Source organism: Ursus arctos, unplaced genomic scaffold, assembly GCF_023065955.2.
Source record: "Ursus arctos isolate Adak ecotype North America unplaced genomic scaffold, UrsArc2.0 scaffold_24, whole genome shotgun sequence".
NCBI lineage: Eukaryota > Metazoa > Chordata > Mammalia > Carnivora > Ursidae > Ursus > Ursus arctos.
The window spans coordinates 38144052-38167457 of NW_026622919.1; the positions used below are offsets into that span (position 1 = coordinate 38144052).

The window sequence follows — 23406 nt, forward strand, 5'->3', positions numbered from 1 at the left end:
TTCTAGCTGGACTAAGAATTAAATTTACACAAGACAAATTAACAGGAGAAAATCGAATTTACTTCCCTGTGTCTGGGGAATCCACACAGACATGAAATTCTGAAGACAGGCAAAGGATGTATAGGTGTGATTTTCATGTGTATGTCTTCCGTGAGAAGGGTCTGGGTCTGGGGATGCAAAGGGGAGGAAGGCCACAGCCTGAAAGTGAGAGGAGATGCTTGGGACACAGAAATCACCCTGTTATACAGACCAGTTTCTTAGGTAAAAAGAAATCAGCTAATAGCTCTCTTCCTGGTACAGGCTCTCCTCTCCGATGTAAATTTAGACAGTTGAGGGGGAGGCAAAGAACTTTTCCTGAATCTGCTGGGTTTGGATTGCTTTTAACTCAAAATAATCTTCATGCCGAAGTGGCCCATTTGGGGTGGACTGCTCTAGGCCCCAACATAGGTCTAGGATTTTACGACTCTTGTAGGAGAAATATAAAATAAAACATTAACCTTGGGGAGTTCATAACACAAATGGAAAAGATCGAAGGGGAGCAGAATTTGTCATCCCAAAATATGCCTCTTTGGCATAAGGATGAATTTAGGCTGATGATTTTTAAGAAATAGCAGACACAGGAGAAGCTCTGAAAACCAACTAGAAATTACCCTTTTGTAAAAGAAACATATATTTATAAGGCAAATCTCCATTTGTTTTTTGGGGTTTTTTGTTGTTTTGCTTTTTGGCTGGGGACAATATACTTTGTTGTGACAAGGTAGGGCTCCCCAAGCCCCTCCCTTTCTTCAGGGGCCCTGGGATGGAAACTGTGTAGAGGTCAGGAGATTCTCAGTGTGTCAGGGGATGAGCTGGGGCAAGGACTCCCCAGCAGCTGAGGGCCTCTCTCTTCCTCTTGCTCTCCCTGGGGCTGGTGGTCTAAGGGGCTCTTACTCCTTAGAGGCCACATGGACCTCTTGGCTGCTATAGCCAAATTCATTGTCATACCAGGAAATGAGCTTGACACAGTGGTTACTGAGGGCAGTGGCAGCCCCAGCATTAAAGGTGAAAGAGTAGGTGTCACTGTTAAAGTTGCAGGAGACAACCTGGTCCTCGCCATAGCCCAGAATGCCCTGGAGGGAGCCCTCTGCTGCCTGCTTCACCATCTTCTTGATGCCATCGTATTTGGCAGCCTTTTCCAGGCAGCAGGTCAGATCCACGACTGACACATTGTGGGTGGGGACATGGAAGTCCATGCCAGTGAGTTTCCAATTCGGCTCAGGGATGACCTTACCTACAGCTTTGGTGGCACCAGTAGAAGCAGGAATGATAGTCTGGGCAACCCCTTGGCCATCATGCCACAGCTTCCCAGAGGAGCCATCCATGGTCTTCTGGGTGGCGGTGATGGCAAGGACTGTGGTCATGAGTCCCTCCATGATGCCAAAGTTGTCATGGATGACCTTGGCCAGAGGGGCCAAGCAGTTGGTGGTGCAGGAGGCATTTCTGACAATCTTGAGGGCATTGTCATATTTCTCACGGTTCATGCCCATCAGAAACATGGGGCATCAGCAGATGGAGCAGAAATGATGACCCTCTTGGCCCCACCCTTCAAGTGAGCCCCAGCCTTCTCCATGGTGGTAAAGACCTCAGTGGACTCCACAACATACTCAGCACCAGCATCACCTCATTTGATGTTGGCAGGATCTGGCTCCTGGAAGATGGAGATGGACGTTCTGTTGATAAGTATCCTGTGCTCAGCCTTGACTATGCCATTGAATTTGCCATGGCTGGAATCATACCGGAACATGTAGATCATGCAGTTGAGGTCGATGAAAGGGTCATTTATGGCAACAATATCCACTTCATCAGAGTTGGGGTGCCTAGGTGGCTCAGTCAGTTAAGTGTCCAACTCTTGATCTCAGCTAAGGTCTTGATCTCAGGGTCCTGAGTTCAAGCCCTGCATTGGGCTCCACACCCAACTTAAAAAAAAAAAATCCATTTTGCCAGAGTCAAAAGCAGCCCTGGTGACCAGGCACTCAATATGACCAAATCCGTTTACTCCAACCTTTACCATCATGTCTCTGGGACATGGCTGTCACTGCTGCCTGTCAAATGGTAAGGAACAGAGAGCCAGGAAATCTCCTTTTGTAAGGGTGTCCTCTCTGTCCCAGGAAGAGATGATTGTAATTCTATAGAAACTCTTATCAATGGGGAAGACACCAGCTTAAATTTGCATAACATACCCTTGTTTACTGTGCTTTTCTGGGTAACCTCCCATAAGTGGTCTGGCTCCTGCTCCCTCCAACACATTTCTTTTGTCTTTTTTTTTTTTTTAAGATTTTATTCATGTATTTGAGAGCAAGAGAGAGCACAAGCATGGGGAGGGGCAGAGGGACAAGCAGACCTCCCCGCTGAGTGGGGAGCCCGATGCCCAACCCTGAGACCATGGACCTGAGCCGAAGTCAGACTCTAAACCAACTGAGCCACCCAGGTGCTCCTCATTTCTTTTGTCTTTAGCTGGAGATGGTATTTAAGGTGGTGGCTTGGACCATTTCAGGGAGTTACTCAGTTTTCCTGGGTGTCTCCCATGTGTAGAAGAGGTATACATATTATTAAACTTCTGTTTGTTTTTCTCCTGTTAATCTTTTTATTACATGGGGGTCTCAAGCAAGAATCTAAAAGGGTAGAGGGAAAATTATTTTTCCTCCCTTATAAGACCGAAACAAACAAACGGTATAAATGCCCCAATTAACCGCCCACCACTCAGTTGCAGGGAGGACAGGATAGTACTAAGGCTGTGCCAGTGCCCCTGCTAGCCACCTCTCTCCCATCATTCTAGCAACTCCTGCCATCCCAATGCCACTTGAAGTCTCCCTGGACTGATCTGAGATAAACACTCAGTGTTCTTACTTGCAAGCAATCGAAACTGACTACCCACGTAGAAAGGGGGCTTGTTGAAATGACAGGAGGTCCCTGCAGAATCAGCAGGAAACCAAAGACCCAGATTAGGGAATGGGCAGGTACCACAGGGGCTCCAAGGGCTGGGTGCAAGGGTCCGGAAATGATTGTGACCCTCCCTTCAACTTTACCTTTCCTTCCATATTCAAAGTTGTGGGTAGGAACTCACCCCGTCTGTCTCCAGTGTGGGAAGTGAGGCATAGGCAGCACCCTTCCTTCTGTTACATGTGCCTGCAAGGGGGTTTCCCCACCAAAGGTAAGAGGGATAGTTACAGGACTGATCCTCAAAATTCAAACACCCTACATATGGCCTCTCCCCATTCAGTCTGAATGCCAAGCTGTAACAAGTGTTTCCAAATTGAAGACTAAACCCGATGACTAGAGAGGAGAAGCCAGCTGGTCAGAAATGGTGCTGAGGGATGGGGCACCTGGGTGGCTCAGTCAGTAAAGTGCCTTTGGCTCAGGTCATGATCTCAGGGTCCTGGGACGGAGCCCCACATTGGGCTCTCTGCTCCCTCTCACTCTCCCTCTGTGCTCTCTCTCTCAAATAAATAAATAAAATCTTAAAGGAAGGAAGGAAGGAAGGAAGGAAGGAAGGAAGGAAGGAAGGAAGGAAGGAAGGGAGGGAGGAAGGGAGAAAGAAAGAAAGAAAGAAAGAAAGAAAGAAAGAAAGAAAGAAAGAAAGAAAGAAAGGAAGGAAGAAAGGGTGTTGAAGGTAATGAGGAAAGAGGCTTCCTACTGGCCAGTGAGTGCAAGCTTGTGCTCTGCCCAGGCAAGGAGTGAACATTAGTTAAGCACCTACTAGGTACCAGACACCGATTAGGCATCTTACATGCCTATCTCCTTTGATCTTCTCACCAACCCTAAAAAGTCAGTATGATTACGTTTATAAGGGGGAAAATAGAGGGGTTAGGCAAACTACCTGAGCTCTTGCAACCTGTTTAAGTGGTAAGGCCCTTCAAGATCCTTCTGGCTGGACTAAGAATCATTTGACACGAGACAGATTAACAGAGAAAAAATCAAATTTCATTTTGTATTTAGGGGGAGTCATACAGACATGTAAATGCCAAAGACAGTCAAACAAAACGAGGTATGTATGTCTTTCTGAACTGAGGAGAAGGGGGTAAGAGTCTAAGACTTTACAGGGAAGGAATGAAATTCTCAGGAAAATGAAAAAGAGTGCATGTCTGGTAAACAAATGTTTGGGCGACTCAGAAACAGTGGGACGTGGAGGACTTTGATCAAACAGACCTCGCCAGGCTCCTCCCCGTCTACCATACCCGGTTCATATCATAATGTAGTTAACTGTGTTGACAGCTCTCTTCCTGGAAGAGCCTCTATCTAAATTCATATTAGGCAGTTGAGGAGAAGTAAAGAGCTTTTCCTGAATCTGCTGAGTCCAGAAGTCAAGCCCAGTACCTAGGATGGGTGACAGAACGTGGGGAGGAGCCCAGCTTTTCCCCTAGACTACGCCAAATCCCAGTACTTGGGGCAGGAGGAGTCTAAGCAGAGCCAGAGACATCAGGACCGTCTCAGATCCCTAAGCACAGTCAATGCTCAGAGGGCAGTAGACAGACTGGAACACTTACTCAGCTCTTGAGTCAGCTGGATTGACAATTCCCCAGGACAACCGTGGGCTGGAAGAGGCTTGTGTCACCAGCTAGCGTTTGTCCAAACCCTAATGGGGTTCGGGGAATGCCCAAACCTGTCCTACGATGTTTGTCCTGAATGCCCAGGATAGCAGGAACCTAGCAGAGAAGCCCAGGTCTGAGCAAACAGCCCCCATAGTGCCTTCAGTGTCCAGGTAATCTACTTCTAGTTACCTGAGCGGCAGCCTCTCCATCCCCGTAGAGAGCCCGGGGCTGGAGTTACAGAATCCCACAAGAGACAGCTATGGAGAGAATGGGGGAGGGCTTGAGTGCCCCCCAAGAGGAGCAGATCAACCCCAGATCATTTCATAGATGGCTGCTTTAGGACCTGCTCACAACCTAAATCCAAACAGGTGTATTTCAAGGACTGGTCACTGGGTGTCACGGCTGTTCCCTAGGCATGTGCCCTCATCTGTGAGCTAATGCTGGGGCATGCTAGAAAGAGAAATTCCTTCTCTGAAAATTCGTTTACAGGCCTGACATCTTCTGTGTCTTCTATGAACCCCACAACATCCACCCCCCTCTCATCCCCTGTCCCTCCTGGCTGGCCTGGATGGCACCGTCCATCATGGAGTTGCTCCCTGGCCTCTCTCTCCCTCCTAGCTCCGAGCAAACACCAGCAGCTGGAGAAGGTCACACGGCAAGATTGGCCTTGCTGTTGGTTCGTGATCACAGACCGTAAACAGCATTCATTGCTGGCGAGCCATCTGTCCACGGGGATCCAAGTCTCACTCTCCTACTCCCTTAGACAACGACTTCATATTGTCAACCCTCCCACATCCCTATTGCACTCTCACTGGCTTCTTTCTAAAAGAAAAAGAAAAAGGTACTGACTTCCTCATCCCTTCACCATGAAATGTCGACACTTGCCAGGTTTGTACACACCCTCTCCTCTTCCTCTTCTGCCTGAATCCACCCCCCTTTTCTCAAGATCCTGGATCCTTTGTCTTTTTCTACCTTCTTCTGACGTACTATCTTAGTCTGTCCTGCCGAATTCCCGTCAGCAAACAACTGAGCTCATCTTAAATAGCTCTCTCTGCATACCAAGTGATTCTGGCTACCAGCCTATGTCTCTGTTCCCTTTCAGCACTAAATTTCTCCTTTTGTCCCAACACCATCTGAAAAGCTATCTCTACTGACTACCTCCATTCACTCTTTTGCCTGCTCAAATCTGCCAATGCCTGCCTTGCCCCGGAGAGTTGACTTCTCAAGGTCACTGTGATCTCCATGTCTCCAAATGCAGTGAATGTCCACGTCTCCTTTTAACACTCTCCCCAGGATGGTGCACAGCAGACCGGACCACTGTCTCTCCTCTTGGCTTCCATAGCACCACCCTCTTCTGATTTCTCAGCTCTCTCCTCCTTGGTGTGTCCATTCTTCACCATTGGATTCTAAATACTAGAATTTCTTTAACCTCGGTTCTGAAAATCTCCTGTCTTCCATTTTACCCCATCTTTCTAGGTGATCACACCCGTTCCTGGTGATTATATACATACCACCTTTTATGCTAATGATGCCCAAATTTGTATCTTTGGCCCACTCCTTTCTATTTGGCATCTCTGTTTGCAGGTTTCACTGGTATTGAAAACATAACGTGTCCAGAATGGAATTCTCAATTGTCACCTCTCCCAGAACACCTGTCCTTCCTCCAGTCTTCTCCATCTCTGCAGCCGGGAACACTGTCCACTGCACTGCTCAAGCCCCAAATGAGGGGGCATCACTGTTTCCTCACTGCTCACATCCATCCTGTTAGCAAATCGTATCGATTCTATCTCAGATTCACTTCAGATCTCTTCACTTCTCCCCATCTGGACTACCACCCACACTCATGCAGGCCACCGTCATCTCTCTACCAAACCTATACAAAATATTTCTAACTAATCTTCCTATAGGCACACTCTTCAATCTGTTCTTGACCTAGCAGCAGCAGTGATGGAAATGTTCTGTACCTTAGTCTTATCTTGAGGTGTGTTCAGATTTGCACACTTTACTGTAGGATAAACCTCAACTAAAAAAAAATTAAAAATGAACAAGACATCAATTCCCCAGTTAAAACCCTTCAGTAGCTTCACACTGTCTTTGGAATGAAATCAACGATGCAGTTCTTGGCCCCAGCCTTTTCCTCCAACCTCATCTCTTACTGTACTTCTCCCTTGCTTGCTAGAACTCAGCTGCCCTGGCTTTCATTTGGTTTTTCCTAACAAGCTAAAGCTTTCCTGCCTGCCTCAGGACCTTTGCTCAGGCTGTTCCCTCAGCCCAGAATCTTTTGCCATGCTTCGCACCTTTCTTCCTTCATATCACCTACCCAGGCTTACCCAGACCACCACATCTAAAATGCATCAGCCCATTTATTCTTCCTGCTCTTACATTATTTTATCTTTATAATGCTACTGTTGTATTTTTATAATGCTACTATTGTTATTTTTATAATGCTACAATGTTTTTCCACTCTTGGAACCAGCTTCTACATTTGATAGACCTTCATTACACCCATGCTATTATGCTAAGTGCTATATAGATAATCAACACCATGAGTCTTCTACTCAAAGAACAAAAAAATCCCCCCCCCTTTTTTTTGTTGTTCTTTTAAATCTAAGTAGAAGTGCTTTTTAAAAAAAAAAAAAAATCATCAGTTCATTCCAGTGCAGCAGGCTCCATCCCAGGGCTGAAGATGGTGAGTACATGGTATGCTGGGGTGAGTTGTGTCCTCCAAAAAGACAATGGGTAAGTTCAAATGGGAGAAGCATGCCTCAGAAAAACTTTAAAGCCATAAACAACAAGCATTACACACACAAGAGAAAATGCCTTTCTTTCCTTTTTTAGTTTTTTTTTTTTTTTTTTTTTTTACAGATTAAGTCAGAGGCTAAAAACACAGGACCCAGAGACCAGGTATATAGCACCAAGACTCCTGTTGCAACAGGTATCTATCAGATACCTTGTCTTCCAATTCAGTCCTCTGACCTGTCTGATTATTTTTGACAAGTGCAACCATTTCAACAACAGAGCCATTCAGAACACTTTATTTATACAAAAGCTCTTCCTAAAGGATCTCTGCTTCACCGCTCTGAGGATCTCTCTGCTGGTGACAGCTCTTCTGTGGTTGTAGAAGGACAGTCTGACTGCTTCCAGGCTAACCCATTCCAGCAGCCAATCCTCCAGAGAACCCAGTGCATCCAAGATCCAGGAGCATCCACTGAAGTCTGGGTGAGTCTGGGACAGAAACGGCACAAGGGTAAGACAGAGAAGTGAAGGCTTCCCAAAGCAAGCAATTTATGGTCTAACGCAGCACCCATCCCTTCCATGGAGTGGTGCACACGTGGAGCCACACGATGCCCCCGGAGGTACGACGGTAAGAATGTGATGAAAGAAATCAGGCCATTGTACCTATCAACTGTCTAAGGAAGCCTGGGGAGGGGGAATTTGTAGCTGGTGAGAAAGATCGCCCTTATCTGTGGAATACAGACTAACTCTGGTCACTTAAATTTCGTGCCTCGATTTTTCCGAACAGAAGTGGAGTTAACGTCCAACACTTTTGGAAGACAGAAAATATAATGTTAGAGTAGATGTGCACACTCTGTATTTCACCTTAGTGGGCATTTTGTTTTAACACTTCTCAATTTGCGGCCTTACATCCTTGCACCAACACCATCTCTAGCCATGCTGGGAAAACTCGCTCTTCCTCAAATGTGTCCCTCTCGTTTCCGGTCTCCACGCCATGGTTGATCTGTCACCCCTTCCTACCATGCCCACACCCAACCCCACCTTTCACATCCTATCCGCCCTTGAAGGTTCTTCCCCAGGTGTCCCCTCTGGCTTATCTGTGTTCCACACAACCTCCCGCTGAGGACCAGAGCTCTGTGTGTTCTCAGAACCTATATCACACGCTGCCTTGTGTCATTAACAACCTCGTCTAAAGTTAGAGAGGCAGCTGGAATAATCGGAAGAACGCTGCCCTGAGAATCAGCCACCCAGAGCTCTAATCCTAGCTCTGTGAGGGTATGAGATGTCATGTAAGCAAGTAATAATCTCATACTGGACCTCAGTTTCTCTTTTATAAAAGGAAAGCCTTGAAGCGGGATTTGAAAATTTCCTCCTGGTTCTATTCACGAGTATTTCCTCAATGCGCCCATCCCGCAGGACTGTGAGCCCCTTTATGATAGAGACCACATCGTTTCCATCTGAGCTTCCCCAGCACACCTGGCTTGCACAGAGACAATACGTTTATCCAGCCAGCATCTTGTTTTATCCTCACAGCGCCATGAGCGGCTGACCCAAGGCACAGCTCTGGCCCTTGGGAGGCTTGCAGAAGCAGAGTGGCCTGCCAGACCCATGCAGTAAAGGACTGGCCAACGACAGACTAACGATCAGAGGACTAAGTGAACTCCAAGTACTCCTACAGAGAGCCCTTCCAGAAAATGCAGGCTCTCCAGCAATGGTTCTCAATTGAGGGCAATGTCTCTGGGCGTTTTCGGTTGGGAGGGAGGCTGCTACCGGCATCTATGGGATAGAGGCCAGAGATGTTGTCCTGTATCCCACCATGCTCAGGACAGCCCCCCCCCAACAAAGAATTAAGCAGCCCCAACATGTCAATAGCACTGTGGTTGAGAAACACTGCTCTGGGTCACATATCTTCTTTCCTTCTATCTTTCCTTAATCTCCTTTCCCCCTTCTTCTCACAGGATAAACAAGATTCCAAAGGATACCACTGGAATACAGGGGGGGTTGGTACAATCACCACGAACACTCAGCCTTGATTCATTGTCATGAAGAAAATCCAAAATCAAACCTTCATCTATCTGTCATAAAAATCTCCTTATCCTCTTTCCCATAGCTTCTTTTGAAGGGGAAGACTTTTCTGAGTTTGTTCTCTGCAATTGTACGCAGGGTGAGGGTGGGTGGGCAGGAGGAAGGAAGGAAAGCCTACCCATTTTAGGTACATTCTAAGTACAGAGCACCATTGAGTGAAAACCCGACATATGTCCCTCTTCAAAGAAGAAGAGCAGACTAGGTGGTGGATCCCTCTCTCTAAGAGGGCATTTAAGAACCAATTTATAGATTGCCTGTCCACAGATAACAAGAGAGACACCGAGAGCTCAGGTGTTCAGCATTGCTGCCAACAGAAAGCAAGCCAAGCGGGAAAAGCTAGCAGCCCCCAGCTGGTCCAGCTTATAGGAGCTGTTTGCACACAACTTTTCAGGAACTCGGTGAGTGAAGCAGCACTCCTGTATGAGAAAAAACTGCCGTCAAAATAACACACCCAGGGCCTCTAACATGATAACCTGTCTCAGCCATTCTGTTTCCACAAAGAGAGCCCAACTCACTTGTTTTAGGATTTTCCCCATGTAACTAAAATAGACCTCCTTCTTCTTCCTCTTCTGCCTCAAGGCTGAGTTGGCGCACTCATACTTCGCTTTGGCTGGGATGTAAAGTGTAGTCCTCTTCTTAGGGAACCTCGGGTCATGTAAGCAAATGCAATACATGTGGAAGGCTTAATCCTCGCACTTCTAGGTTGCAGCACTGGCTGTAGGCAAGGGAACAGCCCCTCCCCAGCCCCCGGAAGAGGTTTTATAGGGGGGCACGCTTTCCTAATAAAATCGGTGATTAGTGATTGCACCTGCCGGAGATGAATACTCTCAGAATACTTAAGAAATATTAGGTGTAGAGTCTACAGCAGGCTTACGGTACATTCCGGAAATGGGGCTTGAGGCGGGACACTCAAAGTGTTAAGCTTTTCTCTGCTCTAGCCCGTGCCGCAGAGAGGACGACCACTTTGATGTAATGGCCGTGAATTTACCAGGCAACACTGATTTCCGAAGTTATTCCTTTTACGTGTGGAGTGACTCCAGGTGTTCTTATAGGGGGTTCTTGGCTGCAAAAAGTTTCAATTCAAAAGGACTGGGAGTGGAATCTGGGAAGCCGAATTTTTTGCTAAAGCAGCCCTGGTGAATCTAAGAACCAGCCAGATTGAGGATTCATTGGTCTATAAGACCTTCTTGAAGGGACTGCACAGGATCAGGGGTTAGGGCAGGAGGAGTAGCTCTGCATGGAGCTGCTCTGGGTATTTGCCTTTGCACTGGGAGGACGGCCTGGTTTATGCAACAGCAATTAGGAACTCAGGTGATGAAGCAGGAATAGGGAAGCCAGGAAGTCACCGTACCTTCAAAAGTGAAGGTTGAGAAACTGTAGATAGAGAGGCCGTGAACTCCCTGCAATTAGTATTATCAGCTCCGCTACAAGGAAGTGACCAGCCTGACATGAACCAACAGATAAGAGGACACCAGAGAGCCAGGGTGTCAAAGGAAGAAAAGAACCAGGACACAAGAGACACTCCTTCCTCTCCCAGTGATGAGCTGCCCTGAAGCCCCGGTGCCAGGGACTAGTGGGTTCTAATAGGACAGTCAGCTCCCAGTTACGGAGCCTGATGTCCCCGCGCCCATACGAAGTGCGGGATGTACTTTATGGCACTTAATCCTCACGGCAACATTAGGAGATAGGATATTAGTATTACTCTCCCTTTACAGAAGAGGCAACTGAGTCTCAGAGGACTCGAGTGTCTTGCCCAGGGTCACATACAGTGCACAGGGGGCAGAACCAACCCCTGAGCCTCTGCTTCTAACCCCATGCTCCACCACCTTCCAAACCCAAACACCAGAGCCCCCCAGTCCTCGTAGTTACATGTGTGTGCTCTGCACAGCTGCTGTGTGCATTTATTCATTGATGGAGCACGTGGGATGTAGCCTATCCAGAGTGCAGGTCCCATTCCCCTGAATCAATTCTTGGTTAACAATGACAGAACTCCACCGAACACTTCTGTGAAAGGAGAAAGTGGTTGCCTATCTCCTGGCTGTCAAAGCACGTCCCACCCACTGCCTCACCACCCAACTCCTACTCTCTCTTTTTTTTTTAAGATTTTATTTATTTCGGTGGGGGGAGGGGGAGGGGCAGAGGGCGAGGCAGTCTCTCTGCTGAGCAGGGAGGCCCATGTGGAACTCGATCCTAGGACTCTGGGATCATGACCCGAGCTGAAGGCAGATGCCCAAACAGCTGAGCCACCCCGGTGCCCCACTCCTACTCTCTTTTTACCAGCTTCATCTCTCATCTCTCTAGTTAAAAAGGCAGTGTATGCGCAGAGCATATATTATATGAGGAAATGAACTGGAAGGTTTTGTTTTTTGTTTTTAAAGATTTTATTTATTTGAGAGGGGGAGAGAGAGAGCACAAGCGGGGGGAGGGGGCAGAGGGAGAAAGAGAAGCAGGCGCCCCGCTGAGCAAGGAGCCTGATGCGGGGCTCGATCCCAGGACCCTGGAATCATGACCTGAGCCAAAGACAGATGCTTGACCTACTGAGCCACGCAGGCGCCCCCGAAATGTAAGTTTTAATGCAACAAAGTAAATCTAAACTGGCAGAAATCATTGTCTGGGTGGGATGGCACTCTTCACTGGCCGGGGACAATGGGGAACCAAACCAGCACTATAAAATCCAGAAGATGCTGGAGAGTACAGGAGAAGGGTGAGAACAGAGGTGATGTTGCCGTGGGAGTGTAGCACAGAAGGCCTGGGCAGATGGCACTCATTCATGCAAAAATAGCAAATTTTGGGTGCCTGAGTGGCTCAGCTGGTTGAGTGTCTGCCTTCGGCTCAGGTCATGATCCCAGGGTCCTGGGATCGAGTCCTGCATCAGGCTCCCTGATCAGCAGGGAGTCTGCTTCTCCCTCTGCTCCCCCCCCCCCCGGTCGTGCTCCCTCTCTCTCTCTCTCAAATAAATAAATGAAATCTTAAAAAAAAACAGTCAGCAAATTTTGATCCCCTACTAAGCCTAAGGCCCATGGCTATGCATGCAAATGGTGATAAATTACTGAGAGGAATCACAAAACTAACATAGGAGAAAGTCATGGGGTGATCAGAAGACTCGCCAGCATCTATTAGAAATCTCAGTCAGCTAAGAAGGACATGCAATAAATTGCCTTTTAATAAGTTCCCTGTGTGAAGATAAAAGAAGCAATTCACTAACAGCAATGTTAACTTGTATTTATCGAGGGCTCGGTACTTGCCTTGAATTATTCAAAGCACTATATAGACATCTCATTTTATGGTTTTAATACTCAGAAACGGATGTTATCATCTCTTTAAAAGAGATGAGGAGGGGCACCTGGGTGGCTCAGTAGGTTAAGCAGCTGCCTTCGGCTCTGGTCATGATTCCAGGGTCCTGGGACCTAGCCCTGCATCGGGCTCCCTGCTCAGTGGAGAGCCAGCTTCTCCCTCTGCCTGCTCCCTCCCCTCCCACCCCCCCAGCTCATGCTTGCACTCTCTCTCTCCCTCTCAAATAAATAAATAAAATCTTTTTTAAAAAGAGAGAGAGATGAGGAAGCCAGGGCTTATAAAGATAAACTAATTTGTTCAAGGTCACACAGGTAGTAAGTTGCAAAGCTGGAACTGAACCCCAATGTGTCTGACACCAAAATGCACATCAATATTTCCCCCAATTAGGCCTCCTGCCCACCTGCAGCAGAGTCTCCTGATGTGCTTATTAGAATGAAGATCCCCGAGCCCTGTCCTATGCATCAGTACAGGTATGCACAGCTTGGTGTCCCTGTACCACCATTGCCTCCCGAGTCTGGGGAAAAGGCTGCTCTGATCGGAACCCTACTCAGTTACAGAAGAGCTAATTAGAGAGTTAGAAAGGGTGGGGACACTAGGAGAAAGTGACTGTGATGTGGCTAAGCACAGTCAGATACGGACCTTAGACATTGAGAAAGCAGACTTTACAGAGATTCATGACAATGGTGTGGGAGTTCTATGGATAGAAACTCCAAAAGGGGAGTCGACTCAAGAGAAATAGAAGGCTCTTCCTTAACTGGCCATGACCTTGGTCTCCCTCCTGGATTGTAATTCACTTCCACCTGGTCCTATCTTGGTGGAATATCAGCTCCGAAGGACAAACCAGGCTCATAAATAGGGATAATGAGTAACAAGAGCAGAAGATGGGACAACTGGAATTCAGGGCATGGAGTGCATCTGGGCAGTGACTTGAGGAGGAAACCTGAGTTAAAGGGTGTTGGAGTCTGCTTTTATGTGGCGATGTCTACATGGCATGGGGGAGGCCTAATGAGTCAAATGGCCCAGGTAGGTCCAGGCATTGCAGCATATCATGGAGGGGATTTGGACATTGGGTAGGATATTGGATTATATGACCTCTGAGGTCTCCTAGGTTTTGTGGATTCTACTTTCCCCCTGTATCATTTCTTTCTTTTTTTTTTTTTTTAAAAGATTTTATTTATTCATTCAATAGAGAGAGAGAGACAGCCAGTGAGAGAGGGAACACAAGCAGGGGGAGTGGGAGAGGAAGAAGCAGGCTCCCAGCGGAAGAGCCTGACATGGGGCTCGATCCCAGAACGCCAGGATCACGCCCTGAGCCGAAGGCAGCCGCTTAACGACTGAGCCACCCAGGCGCCCCCCCCCCCGCCCCGTATCATTTCTTTAGGGGTCAGGTTGTCAGAATTTGAATAGAAGTACAGTTCATATTATTTCTACCTCTGGATAGTCTGAAGAATTAATCCAGTTGAATGGAAAAAGTCAGAGGGTCACATGGTGCATTTTAGCATAATTGTATTTTATGAATTTAATTCTCGGAGTTGAATACTGCTACAGCTCACCGGTTAAGAAAGTCTGAGGGAATGGCAGGAGGAGGGGAGATCTGGGGGGCAGACTAGAAGATGTCACCTTGGGAATGATGTCACACTCTTCCTGATGCATCAGCTCTGTAGATACTAATTGAATATTAATGATGGATGATATTAGTGCTGACTACTTGCTACTTTGTCAGATGGAGGGAAGAAAGGAATCCAAATTTTTCCCAGCCCCAGCAATATCTTATTTAACCTCTCTGCGAAGCTTTTAGAGGAGGAGAAAAAAGTACAGAGGAAAGAAGAACATGAACTCCCTCCCTTTAGAAATAGGGGTAGGGAGATTGGGGTTACCCAGAGAAGATCTAGGGTGTTGCCCTCCCTTGCTTCTCAATCTTCCTCCCCCTGCATCTTGTCTCACAAATGAAGTCCCCATTGGGTAGTAGAGACTACCCACTATTCAAATCAGAATCTTTAAGTTCTGGTCTTAGCTCTACCAGCACCTCTCTCTGACCTAGTCAAGGACAGCTGCTCTTCTTGGCTCTCAGTTTCCCCACGGATATGCATTTGATTATACAACCATGAAGACTCCTTAGAATCTTGCTATGCAAAGTATGGTCTGCAGGGGTGCCTGGCTGGCTCAGTCAGCAGAGCATGTGACTCTCTCTTGATCTCCAGGTTGTGAGTCGAAGCCCCACGTTGGGCGTAGAGATTACTTAAATTAAAAAAAAAAAAAAAAAAGTCTGGTCTGCAAACCAGCAGCAGGAGCACTTGGGGATCTTGTCAAAATGCAGATTGTGGTTCAGTAGGTTGGAGGTGGGACCTGAGACTCTGCATTTCTAACAAAATCCCAAGAGATTCTCATACACTTTCAAATTTGATGCAACCTGCCCTAAGACACCATCCATCCACGAATCCATTGTGGATGTGCCTTGTCGTTCTCCCTCTCGTGGGTTTCTGTCACACCCCCAAGTTTTCTAGCTCTAGGACTACTTCCAAGGGCCAGAATAGCTTGAGAGTTAGTGATTTTTCTGGCTTGGGGCTTAGAGAAATGCCACATGCTCCTTAATACTACACCTACACATATCCATTTACTAATAAATAAACTCACTAGTTAATTCACCTACTCGATTCGAGAAATACCTACGGGGCAGCAGGCACAGCTTGAGGGCTGGAGATAAAAGGATGAGGAGGGCATGGCCTCCATCTGGGAGATGTTAGGGACAGGCCTGGACAGTCAACTCCAACTCAGTGCGATAAGCACTTCTGTAATTAGTAAAGAGGATACATTGCAGTGAAATGTTTATAGTCAGAAACTATGTTGTCACAGGCAGGAAAAGTTCTGGAGGCTATCCCAGGCTATGTCCTCCCTTGCCATTGACGCTATCTTTCCTGTGGCCATAAATATGGCCACACTGGGGAGTGTGCTGTTGGGACAGTCCCTGTCTGATGACTCACAGGACACAACGCTTTTCTTAAATTCTTCCCCATTCCCCAATGATCAGAACTTATGATGTGACCCTTCCCTTAGCTGAGGGCTTCTTAACTTGGGATCCATAGGTTATTTTGGGCAGAGGCGCAGAGAGGTCCATGTAAACTGTTTTGTGTGTATGCTTAATACATGTGTCTTGGGAGAGGAAGTCCACTTGTTTTCATCAAAGGACGATGAGACCTAAGAACTGGGAACCAGTGTCTTGCTACTGTCCACCTGCTACCCTAAGACTCAGGCAGCGGCAGCCCCCTTTCTTTCTGCTCTCCTCCATCTCCTCCCTCTCTGCAGCTGATATATCCCAACTTCCTCTGCGCTTAGGTTGATTATGTTAAAAGGAGCTCTGTCTGCAGTATCAGCCATTCCAAGGAGCTAAGGAAAGATCCTTGTCCCCAACTCAACACTGTCACAGGTAAGCACACCTGGGCCACAGGGACAGCAGGGGAAGAAATCCCTAGAACCCAGAACCAGGTCTTTAGCAATTGGCCGGCTGATCCTTTGTTTTTAATAGCTAGCTATAGGTGAGAAGATGAAATTTTTAAGTTGTTTTCTGGGCTTTCAGGGTGGTGTAGGGCAGTGAACTCGGCTATGAAGTTTCCCTTTCCTTTGTCCTGTGAGATGTCTACAGAGTGAAAGGAAGGGGTGGGGAAGTGGGGAAGGGAGGGCCACAGGTGGGCAAGTCATCAGTGACACCAGGGAGGCAACTGTTGGGTCTGCTTTTACTTTAAAATGCTTAGGCTTCAGAAACCATAGAAAGCATATATATGAGCATATATACATCGCCTTTGATGTACTATTCATAGTTCAAATCCAGTCTTTGGCATGAAAGGGGAGGAAGCGTGTTTTGGATAATACCTAAGGTAGAGAGTTCCACATCGTTTATATATGGATCTGAGTGCATTATGAAGTTATCCCGCAACGTAAATTTGCCTTTCTACTTCTGCTCCAAAATAATTTGGGCTTATAAAGTAAATGTATAAAATACCCTTTGAATATACTCTGTTTTTCCTGGACTTCTTGCTTCTGTTTTGCAGGACTCATGATGAAGTGAGCTGTTTTCCTGGTTGCTGGGCACCTGGTAAAGACAGGGAGGGTAGGACAGCCCAGAAGCATTCTGGGAGAGGAGAACGGGCACAAATATTTGCTTTGGAAAATTCAGAGTTGATTTTCACAGATAATCCAGAGCAGATTCTCTGTAGCAGCTGTCAACTGCAGAGAGGTTTTTGGAACAACAGCTTTTGTTTATGTGAACATATAGTGCTCAGGCCTGGCCCCAGGTGAGAAGTGAACACAGCCCCGAGACCTGCTTCCAGGGGCAGGAGATTAGGAGAAGATAAACACTGCACGAAGACTGATTTTAATGCAGAGAAGTCTATCAAGGGAGGGGGTGGATTTACAACCTCACGTTGCACAACTCATAGATTCAAAGACCATTCCATATTCAACTACCAAGCAAGTGTTTATTAAGAGCTTCACACATGAGGCACTGGGCTATCGGGTGCCAGACTTACACCCATAACAGAACAGACACAGCCTCCAGCCCTCATGCTCTCATGCCCTCTCTCTCACGAGAGATGGACAGTAGGCTCAAGTGCATTCAATGCCGCAACGGGAATGATATTTCCAGGGTGCTGTGGGGGCGCAGAGGAGGGACAGCCAACCCTGACTTAGGAAATCATGGAAGTCTTCTTGGAGGAAGTGATACTGAGGCAGAGCTACCGGATGAGCAGAAGTTAGCTAGGCCACAGGAGTGAGGAGTGGGACAACAGGGAAGGGAATTTCAGGCAGAGAACAGATTGTACCCTCCCTGGGGGATGTTTGTCAGCTAAGGTAAACAATAAATTACTTAAATTATAAAAATATATTTATAGGATCAATTATTTAAATTATTTTTTGTTTTTAGAATGGTCCATTCGGTGTTTATAACCTCCCGGCATACTATGGCAAGCAGAGCTTATGGATACTCCGGACCAGAGTTTTCAAAGTGTGCACATCGGACAGCTGACGTGACTTTCATTTCTGAGTATTATTTGATTCCTTGAAAATAAACATCTTTATGTGAGGACAGTTTAAGACTGTTATTTGATTTTTAACTTTATATTTTGCAATCAGTTCAAACTTACAGAAAAGTTGTAAGAACAGTGTAAAAAAAGCTCCCATATATTCTCTATATTCACCAATCACTGACATCTCCCTACATCTGCTTTATTTGCTTGTAACTCTCTACACACACACACACACACACACACACATATATACACACACTCACGTATTATTATTCTTATTCTTTGATAAGTTCTTTGAGACATTACACTCTTTACCCCTAAATAGATTAAAACCTATCTCCTGAGAATAAGGACATTCTCTTACGGAACCCCAGTACAATGACTGAATTCAGGAAAACTAATAGCGATGCTAGGCTACTATTTAATTTATAGTCTGTATTCAAATTTCACCGATTGTCCCAATAATGTCCTTTACCTTTTTCCTTTTTTTAAATTTTATTTTATTTGAATTCAATTAATTAACATACAAAACTAATAAGTTTTGGAGGCAGAGTTCAGTGTTTCATCAGTTGCATAGAACTCCCAGGGCTGGGGCGCCTGGGTGGCACAGCAGTTAAACGTCTGCCTTCGGCTCAGGGCGTGATCCCGGCGTTATGGGATCGAGCCCCACATCAGGCTCTTCCGCTATGAGCCTGCTTCTTCCTCTCCCACTCCCCCTGCTTGTGTTCCCTGTCTCGCTGGCTGTCTCTAGCTCTGTCGAATAAATAAAATCTTAAAAAAAAAAAAAAAATCTTTAAAAAAAAAAAAAAAAGAACTCCCAGGGCTCATTACATCATGTGCCCTCCTTAGTGCCCCGTCACCCGGTTACCCCATTCTCCCCCCCACACCTTCCCTCCAGCAACCTTCAGTTTGTTTCCTATAGTTAAGAATCCTTCACATTTTTTCTGGTTAAAGATCCAGTCCAGGTCACATACTTGCCTTTAGTTGTGGTGTCTCGTTAGGGCCTTTTAACCTGGACTACCCTTCAGCCTTCCTTTGTCTTTCAAGCCATTGATATTTTTCAAGAGTACAGATCAGTTTTTTGTAGAATGTCCCTTAATGTGAGTTTATGTGATGTTTCTTCACAATCAGACTCAGTGGATGCATTTTAGCAGGTAAGTGATGTTATATCTTTCTAAGGAGATTATATCACTCATCACATCACTCAGCGATGTCAGCATGTCTCCTTATTGGTGATGTTAACTTTTATTTTGTTTTTTAGTATACTTTAAACTGTAACATAAACATACACATCCAAATGTGTTTATATCTAAATGTTAGCACAAAGGAGATTAATAGTGAGCTAACCTGTTCTATATCACCTTGTTTGAATGCAGACTGTAGTGTTTTGTTTCTTCTGTCATCTCTGCATATATCGGAACTTCTTGTAAATGTGTCATTGACTGATAAGATTGTAGCTGTGCTCTGGCCTTTAAAAGGCTGGGCATAAAAGTAACAAATTACTACTTAGCCATGTGAATCAGAATTTTCTTGATACTATGCAACCAAAACAGTGTTCAAAAGTAAATTGGAATCCCAAAGCTGGTTTAAGGTGATGGTGACCCCCAACAGACAGATATGGGTTCCTCAAAAGAGCCTCATTGGTTTTATGCCTGATTTTATATGAATTTGGGCTTATAAATTTATAAAATGCCCTTTGCATATGTTGCGTATATGTGCTATATGTTGGGCTCCTATACAAGATATTGATAAAAAAACAAGAGTTCCTTTGCTTTGGCCATTTGCAAACCACAGCTACATCCCACAGTAGATCCTACCCACTGTAGGATTACTTTTGCTCTGACAACCCCAGGGCTCAGAGAATACACATGCATCCATTTCCAGTGGGTCATTGGGTGGAGAGCCCGGTTGCTCCAAAATGCTCAAAATTGACGATTTCTTTCTTTTATTTTTGCAATTCAGTTCTACTTACTTTAAAACATACCAATACAAACATATTAGGAATGTACCATATTATGCAATTACTAACCGACCCACATAAAGGCCCAAGCAAAGGACAGTCCTACCTTGGAAAGCGTCTAGCCTAGAGGTCTTATTCCACAAATGAGGACACTGAGATCCAGAGAGGTGTCTTCTGAAGAAGGAGAGCTGCTAATGGTAGACCACAACCCAGCTCTTCGTGTGCCAGGGGTTGGGGTGGCTTTCTTACAGCAGACGTGCTCCCTCGGGAGGTAACCAAGCTGCCTTCCCCAATCTCCTGGCTGGTGTTGGTTGTTGGCAGCCAAAGCCAGCCTTGAGCAGGGTTCTTCCCTCTGGTTTACCCATCTCAAATTCAGCCACAGAGCTGGAGCCCAGCCAGGTCCTTGGGAGCCTCTAGATTTCCTAGAAGATGGCCTTAACTGAAACACAAGGTGAAAGAGGTGTAGCTGCCTTAGAAAGTCATTTATAATATATTTTCATCGGGAAAATATAGTCTAAGTTCCAAAAGAATTTTCCAAGCTGAACCAATATATCCATACATTGAAGATCACTTAGAACTCCGCCCGATTGAACCAGTGCTGATTTCATTTCTACATGTGCAAGGCAGTATGATAGTTACTTGGTGGGTGCTAACGGGGATATGAAGAAATTTAGGACATGGCCCCATGCTCAAGAAGCCTACAATAATCCTAGGGAGGTGACACCTACATATATTAAAAATTTATTAATAATATAAGGTAATGTTTGATGGCATCCTCAGATGAGTGCAGCAGAAAGAGGGACCACGCATCATTGAAGAAGGAAAACATTCCGCCATGCGGCTTCTAAGTCGAATGACCTAGATGAAACTGCAGCTTCCCCACTTTCTAGCGGTGTGGCAAGTTACTTGAATTCTCTAAGGCGCTTAGAAAAGCTCTGGGCATTTTAAGTGTCCCCCAAGTGTTAGCTATTACTACTCTCTTGCAGTCTGTGAGCTAACCATCATTTCCAGGATGGAGAGGACCTGAGCAGAGGAGCAGGAGTGGGCTTCGCGGCAAGGTGATAGAATCATAAGGAATTATCCTCGCACAAAGCTCCTCGAGCTGCTTCTGTAACTCAGCTTGCAGCCCTCAAGCACCGCGGAGCAGGCAATTTGGAAACCTGATTCCACCCACCCTCCCCTACATCCACGCTCCTCGGTACCGCCTCCCTGAGATCCCAGCACCCGTCCCCAGGGGGCGCTGCCGCCCCGCCGACCTGGCCCGGGCCCGCGCGCGCCCCCGCCGCCCGCCCCGCGCGTGCGCGCCGCCCAGGTGAGGAGGCGGCTGCCTGCGCCGCGGCGGGGGCGGGCAGCTCAGTCGGCGGGGCGGGGCGGGGCGGAGCCGGAGAGGCCCGGCCGGGCCGGGGCGGGGCCGGGACCAGACCAAGGCCAGAGGCGGGACCAGCCGCCGCCGTCTCCTTTTCGGTGTCCCGTCCCCCCAGCTCCGGGCAGCCGCCGCGGGAGAAGCGGAAACTGCCGGGTGTGCCGCGCCGGCCGACAGCGCGCCGAGGAGCAGCGGGGCGGCCTCCGTCCGGCCCAGACCCGGCGAGCGGCGCCCGGGGCCCCCTCCCCCGCAGTCCCGCGCCGCGGCCCCGCCCCGGCCCCGCCCGAGCTCGCCGCGCGCCCCCCTCCGGCCCCCGCGGCCCGAGCGCGCCCACCTGAGTCCGTCTGCGCCCACCTGAGCCCATACGCCGGCGCCATGGCGGAGCAGGAGAGCCTGGAGTTCGGCAAGGCGGACTTCGTACTGATGGACACCGTCTCCATGCCCGAGTTCATGGCCAACCTCCGGCTCAGGTGAGGGCGGAGCGGCTGTGCGCCCGTGCGGGCGCCTGCGCTTTCCCGAGAGGGGGCGCCCTTGCGGTGCGGCGGGATTGGGGTGTCACGGGCGCGCCGAGCTCGAGGGATGGAGTGCGGCCGGATGGGGGTGTCCGGGGGCCCGCCGAGCTCGGTGGTTGCGCCTTCCCGAGGGAGGACGCTCCTGGGTGCGGCCGTCTGGGAGGGTAAGGGGCGTGCCGAGCCCCAGGGTTGCGCCCTCGGGAGACGGGTGTCCTGGATGCTGTCCGGACGCGGGGGGGGGGGGGGGGGAGGGGGTGCCAGGGTGTGTGCGGGCTACAGGCACGCTTGGGGCTGGGCCGGCTAGCTCGCTGCCCCAGGTAAGTGATGTGGGCGGGCCGGGTGACCTAATGGAAACAAAAGTAAAGGAAAACGCAAACTTTAGGGAGAGTTGTGGCAGCCACGAAGGCCCTGGGAAGACGGGAGGGTTGTTTTGTAGAGAGATTCAGGTCTCATCGCGGTTTCACACTTGGTTTTCTTTTTCTCCTTTTTTTTTTTTTTTTTTCCTGGCGTGGTTCCATCATGTCATTGAGGATGCTATGGAGTAGTGATCCCTGAGCTGTCTATTCCGGGACACTGGCTATTTTTTAGTTACTCTCTAAACGTAATTAGACACGTTTCCAGACATCGAAGAGACTGCTCTGCTTGCCAGTGCCAAGATAAACTGTCTGAATTTGACAAGGCATTCATGGTTTCAGTTTTTTTCAAGGAGTTATGGATGGAGCCCTTGTGTTACTGACATCCTTGAAAATGTAGTCACAACTCAACGCCCCAAAATGGGCTTCCAAGACGATTTTATTTTAGAAACTCTACTACATGTGATTATTTCGCTCCTGATAGAGTTATATGTAAACAGAACTTTTAAGTAGTTTTGACTGTTTTTTTGTAAAACATTACAGTAAATGGAGTTTCCAAATAACTGAGTTGAGGGGGTGGGTGTTCCTGGAAGTTCTAGCCCCATTTCTTGTAAGATTTATTGCTAAATATCACTCTGTAAGCTTATAAAGTGAAAGTCATGATTTAGGTTTGAATGCTCAACTAACCCCAATCCTCAGTTATAATTACCCCTCTTCATTTTAATTTAAGAATTTAAAGAAATTTTTTAATCTTTGGAATTGCAAACCCCATCGGGTCGTCTTCTGCTCTTCTCCAGGCTTCACTATGTCCCAGAGTATGGAGCAGGGGCACAGATCTGAGTTCTACACCTGCCTACTATGAGCTGACCTTGAGCCGGGCTTCGTGTCTGAGTTTCCTAATTTGTAAAATAGTGAGGATCTTCAAGATTTTTCAGCACTACTTTCTTTTCCACTTTTACGTGCTATTGGTTCTAAAGTCTCTAAGTGTTAAGTTTGAATCTTAAGTATTATTAAAGTAAGCCCAACTTAACCTTGCAATTTAGTACATTGTGCAAGTTGCTTTAGGAGGTAAGGTGGGAGGCTCCCAAGAACTATAAGATGTATCCTTATCTCTCAAAGAGGTGACAATGCCAATAAAGACAGGGAGAGAGGTAGAAATCCCTCTTGATTTAAATAATAAATTAAGAAAACAATAGAAGACTTAAGCTTTGTAGAGCTCAGGTGATTCTTTGCCAAGAAATTGTACACACTAATTGTTCTGGAGTTCAGAAGAGGGAGAGGTGCTTTGGGCTGGTTCAAAAACACAGCATAGAGAAGGAGAGAGGTTCAGATGAGTTGTAAAAGATGGGTAGGGTTTGTCTAGGTGGAGAACATTCCAAGTGGATGCAGTGGCGTGAGCAGAGGAGTGGAGGCATGAAAGCTGATTCTGTTTGGGTGGTAGTGAACATAAGTTGTCTGGAGGGGAAGGAGTTGGTGTTGGGGAGTTGTGGGAGGAATCACCAGCTCATTAGCATGAC

At 47.2% G+C, this 23406-nt stretch overlaps 2 protein-coding genes and 1 pseudogene across 5 annotated transcripts in view; 1 reads left to right on the top strand and 2 right to left on the bottom strand.

Annotated features, from left to right (window-relative positions):
- Positions 1-926: 926 nt before the first annotated feature.
- Positions 927-2050, bottom strand: LOC113268980 (glyceraldehyde-3-phosphate dehydrogenase-like; annotated as a pseudogene).
- A 5422-nt stretch (positions 2051-7472) lies between these two features.
- On the bottom strand, positions 7473-21680 carry LOC113268985 (histone H2A.N). 3 transcript variants are annotated; one of them, XR_003321321.4, is made up of 3 exons: positions 21379-21680; positions 19768-20100; positions 7705-7793 (listed from the first exon to the last, which is right to left on the bottom strand). XR_003321321.4 is itself a non-coding variant. In XM_048223374.1 (2 exons), exons 1-2 carry the CDS (start codon positions 10061-10063, stop codon positions 7593-7595), a joined length of 360 nt encoding a protein of 119 aa, XP_048079331.1. In that variant the 3' UTR covers positions 7473-7592. The 3 variants fall into 3 exon arrangements, 1 of the variants encoding a protein (XP_048079331.1); XR_007190976.2 differs by having other exon boundaries at positions 21359-21680; XM_048223374.1 differs by lacking the exons at positions 19768-20100; positions 21379-21680 and adding an exon at positions 9905-10063 and having other exon boundaries at positions 7473-7793.
- The window catches only part of MYO1D (myosin ID), a 331010-nt gene continuing 328673 nt past the window's right edge, over positions 21070-23406 (top strand). The window contains exon 1 of one of the 2 annotated variants that reach the window (XM_044390721.3): positions 21070-21494. In XM_044390721.3, coding sequence (XP_044246656.3) covers positions 21400-21494 — 95 coding nt within the window. In that variant the 5' untranslated portion in view covers positions 21070-21399. The remainder of the gene's footprint in view (positions 21495-23406) is intronic. The other variant, XM_026517625.4, reaches the window with a different exon arrangement.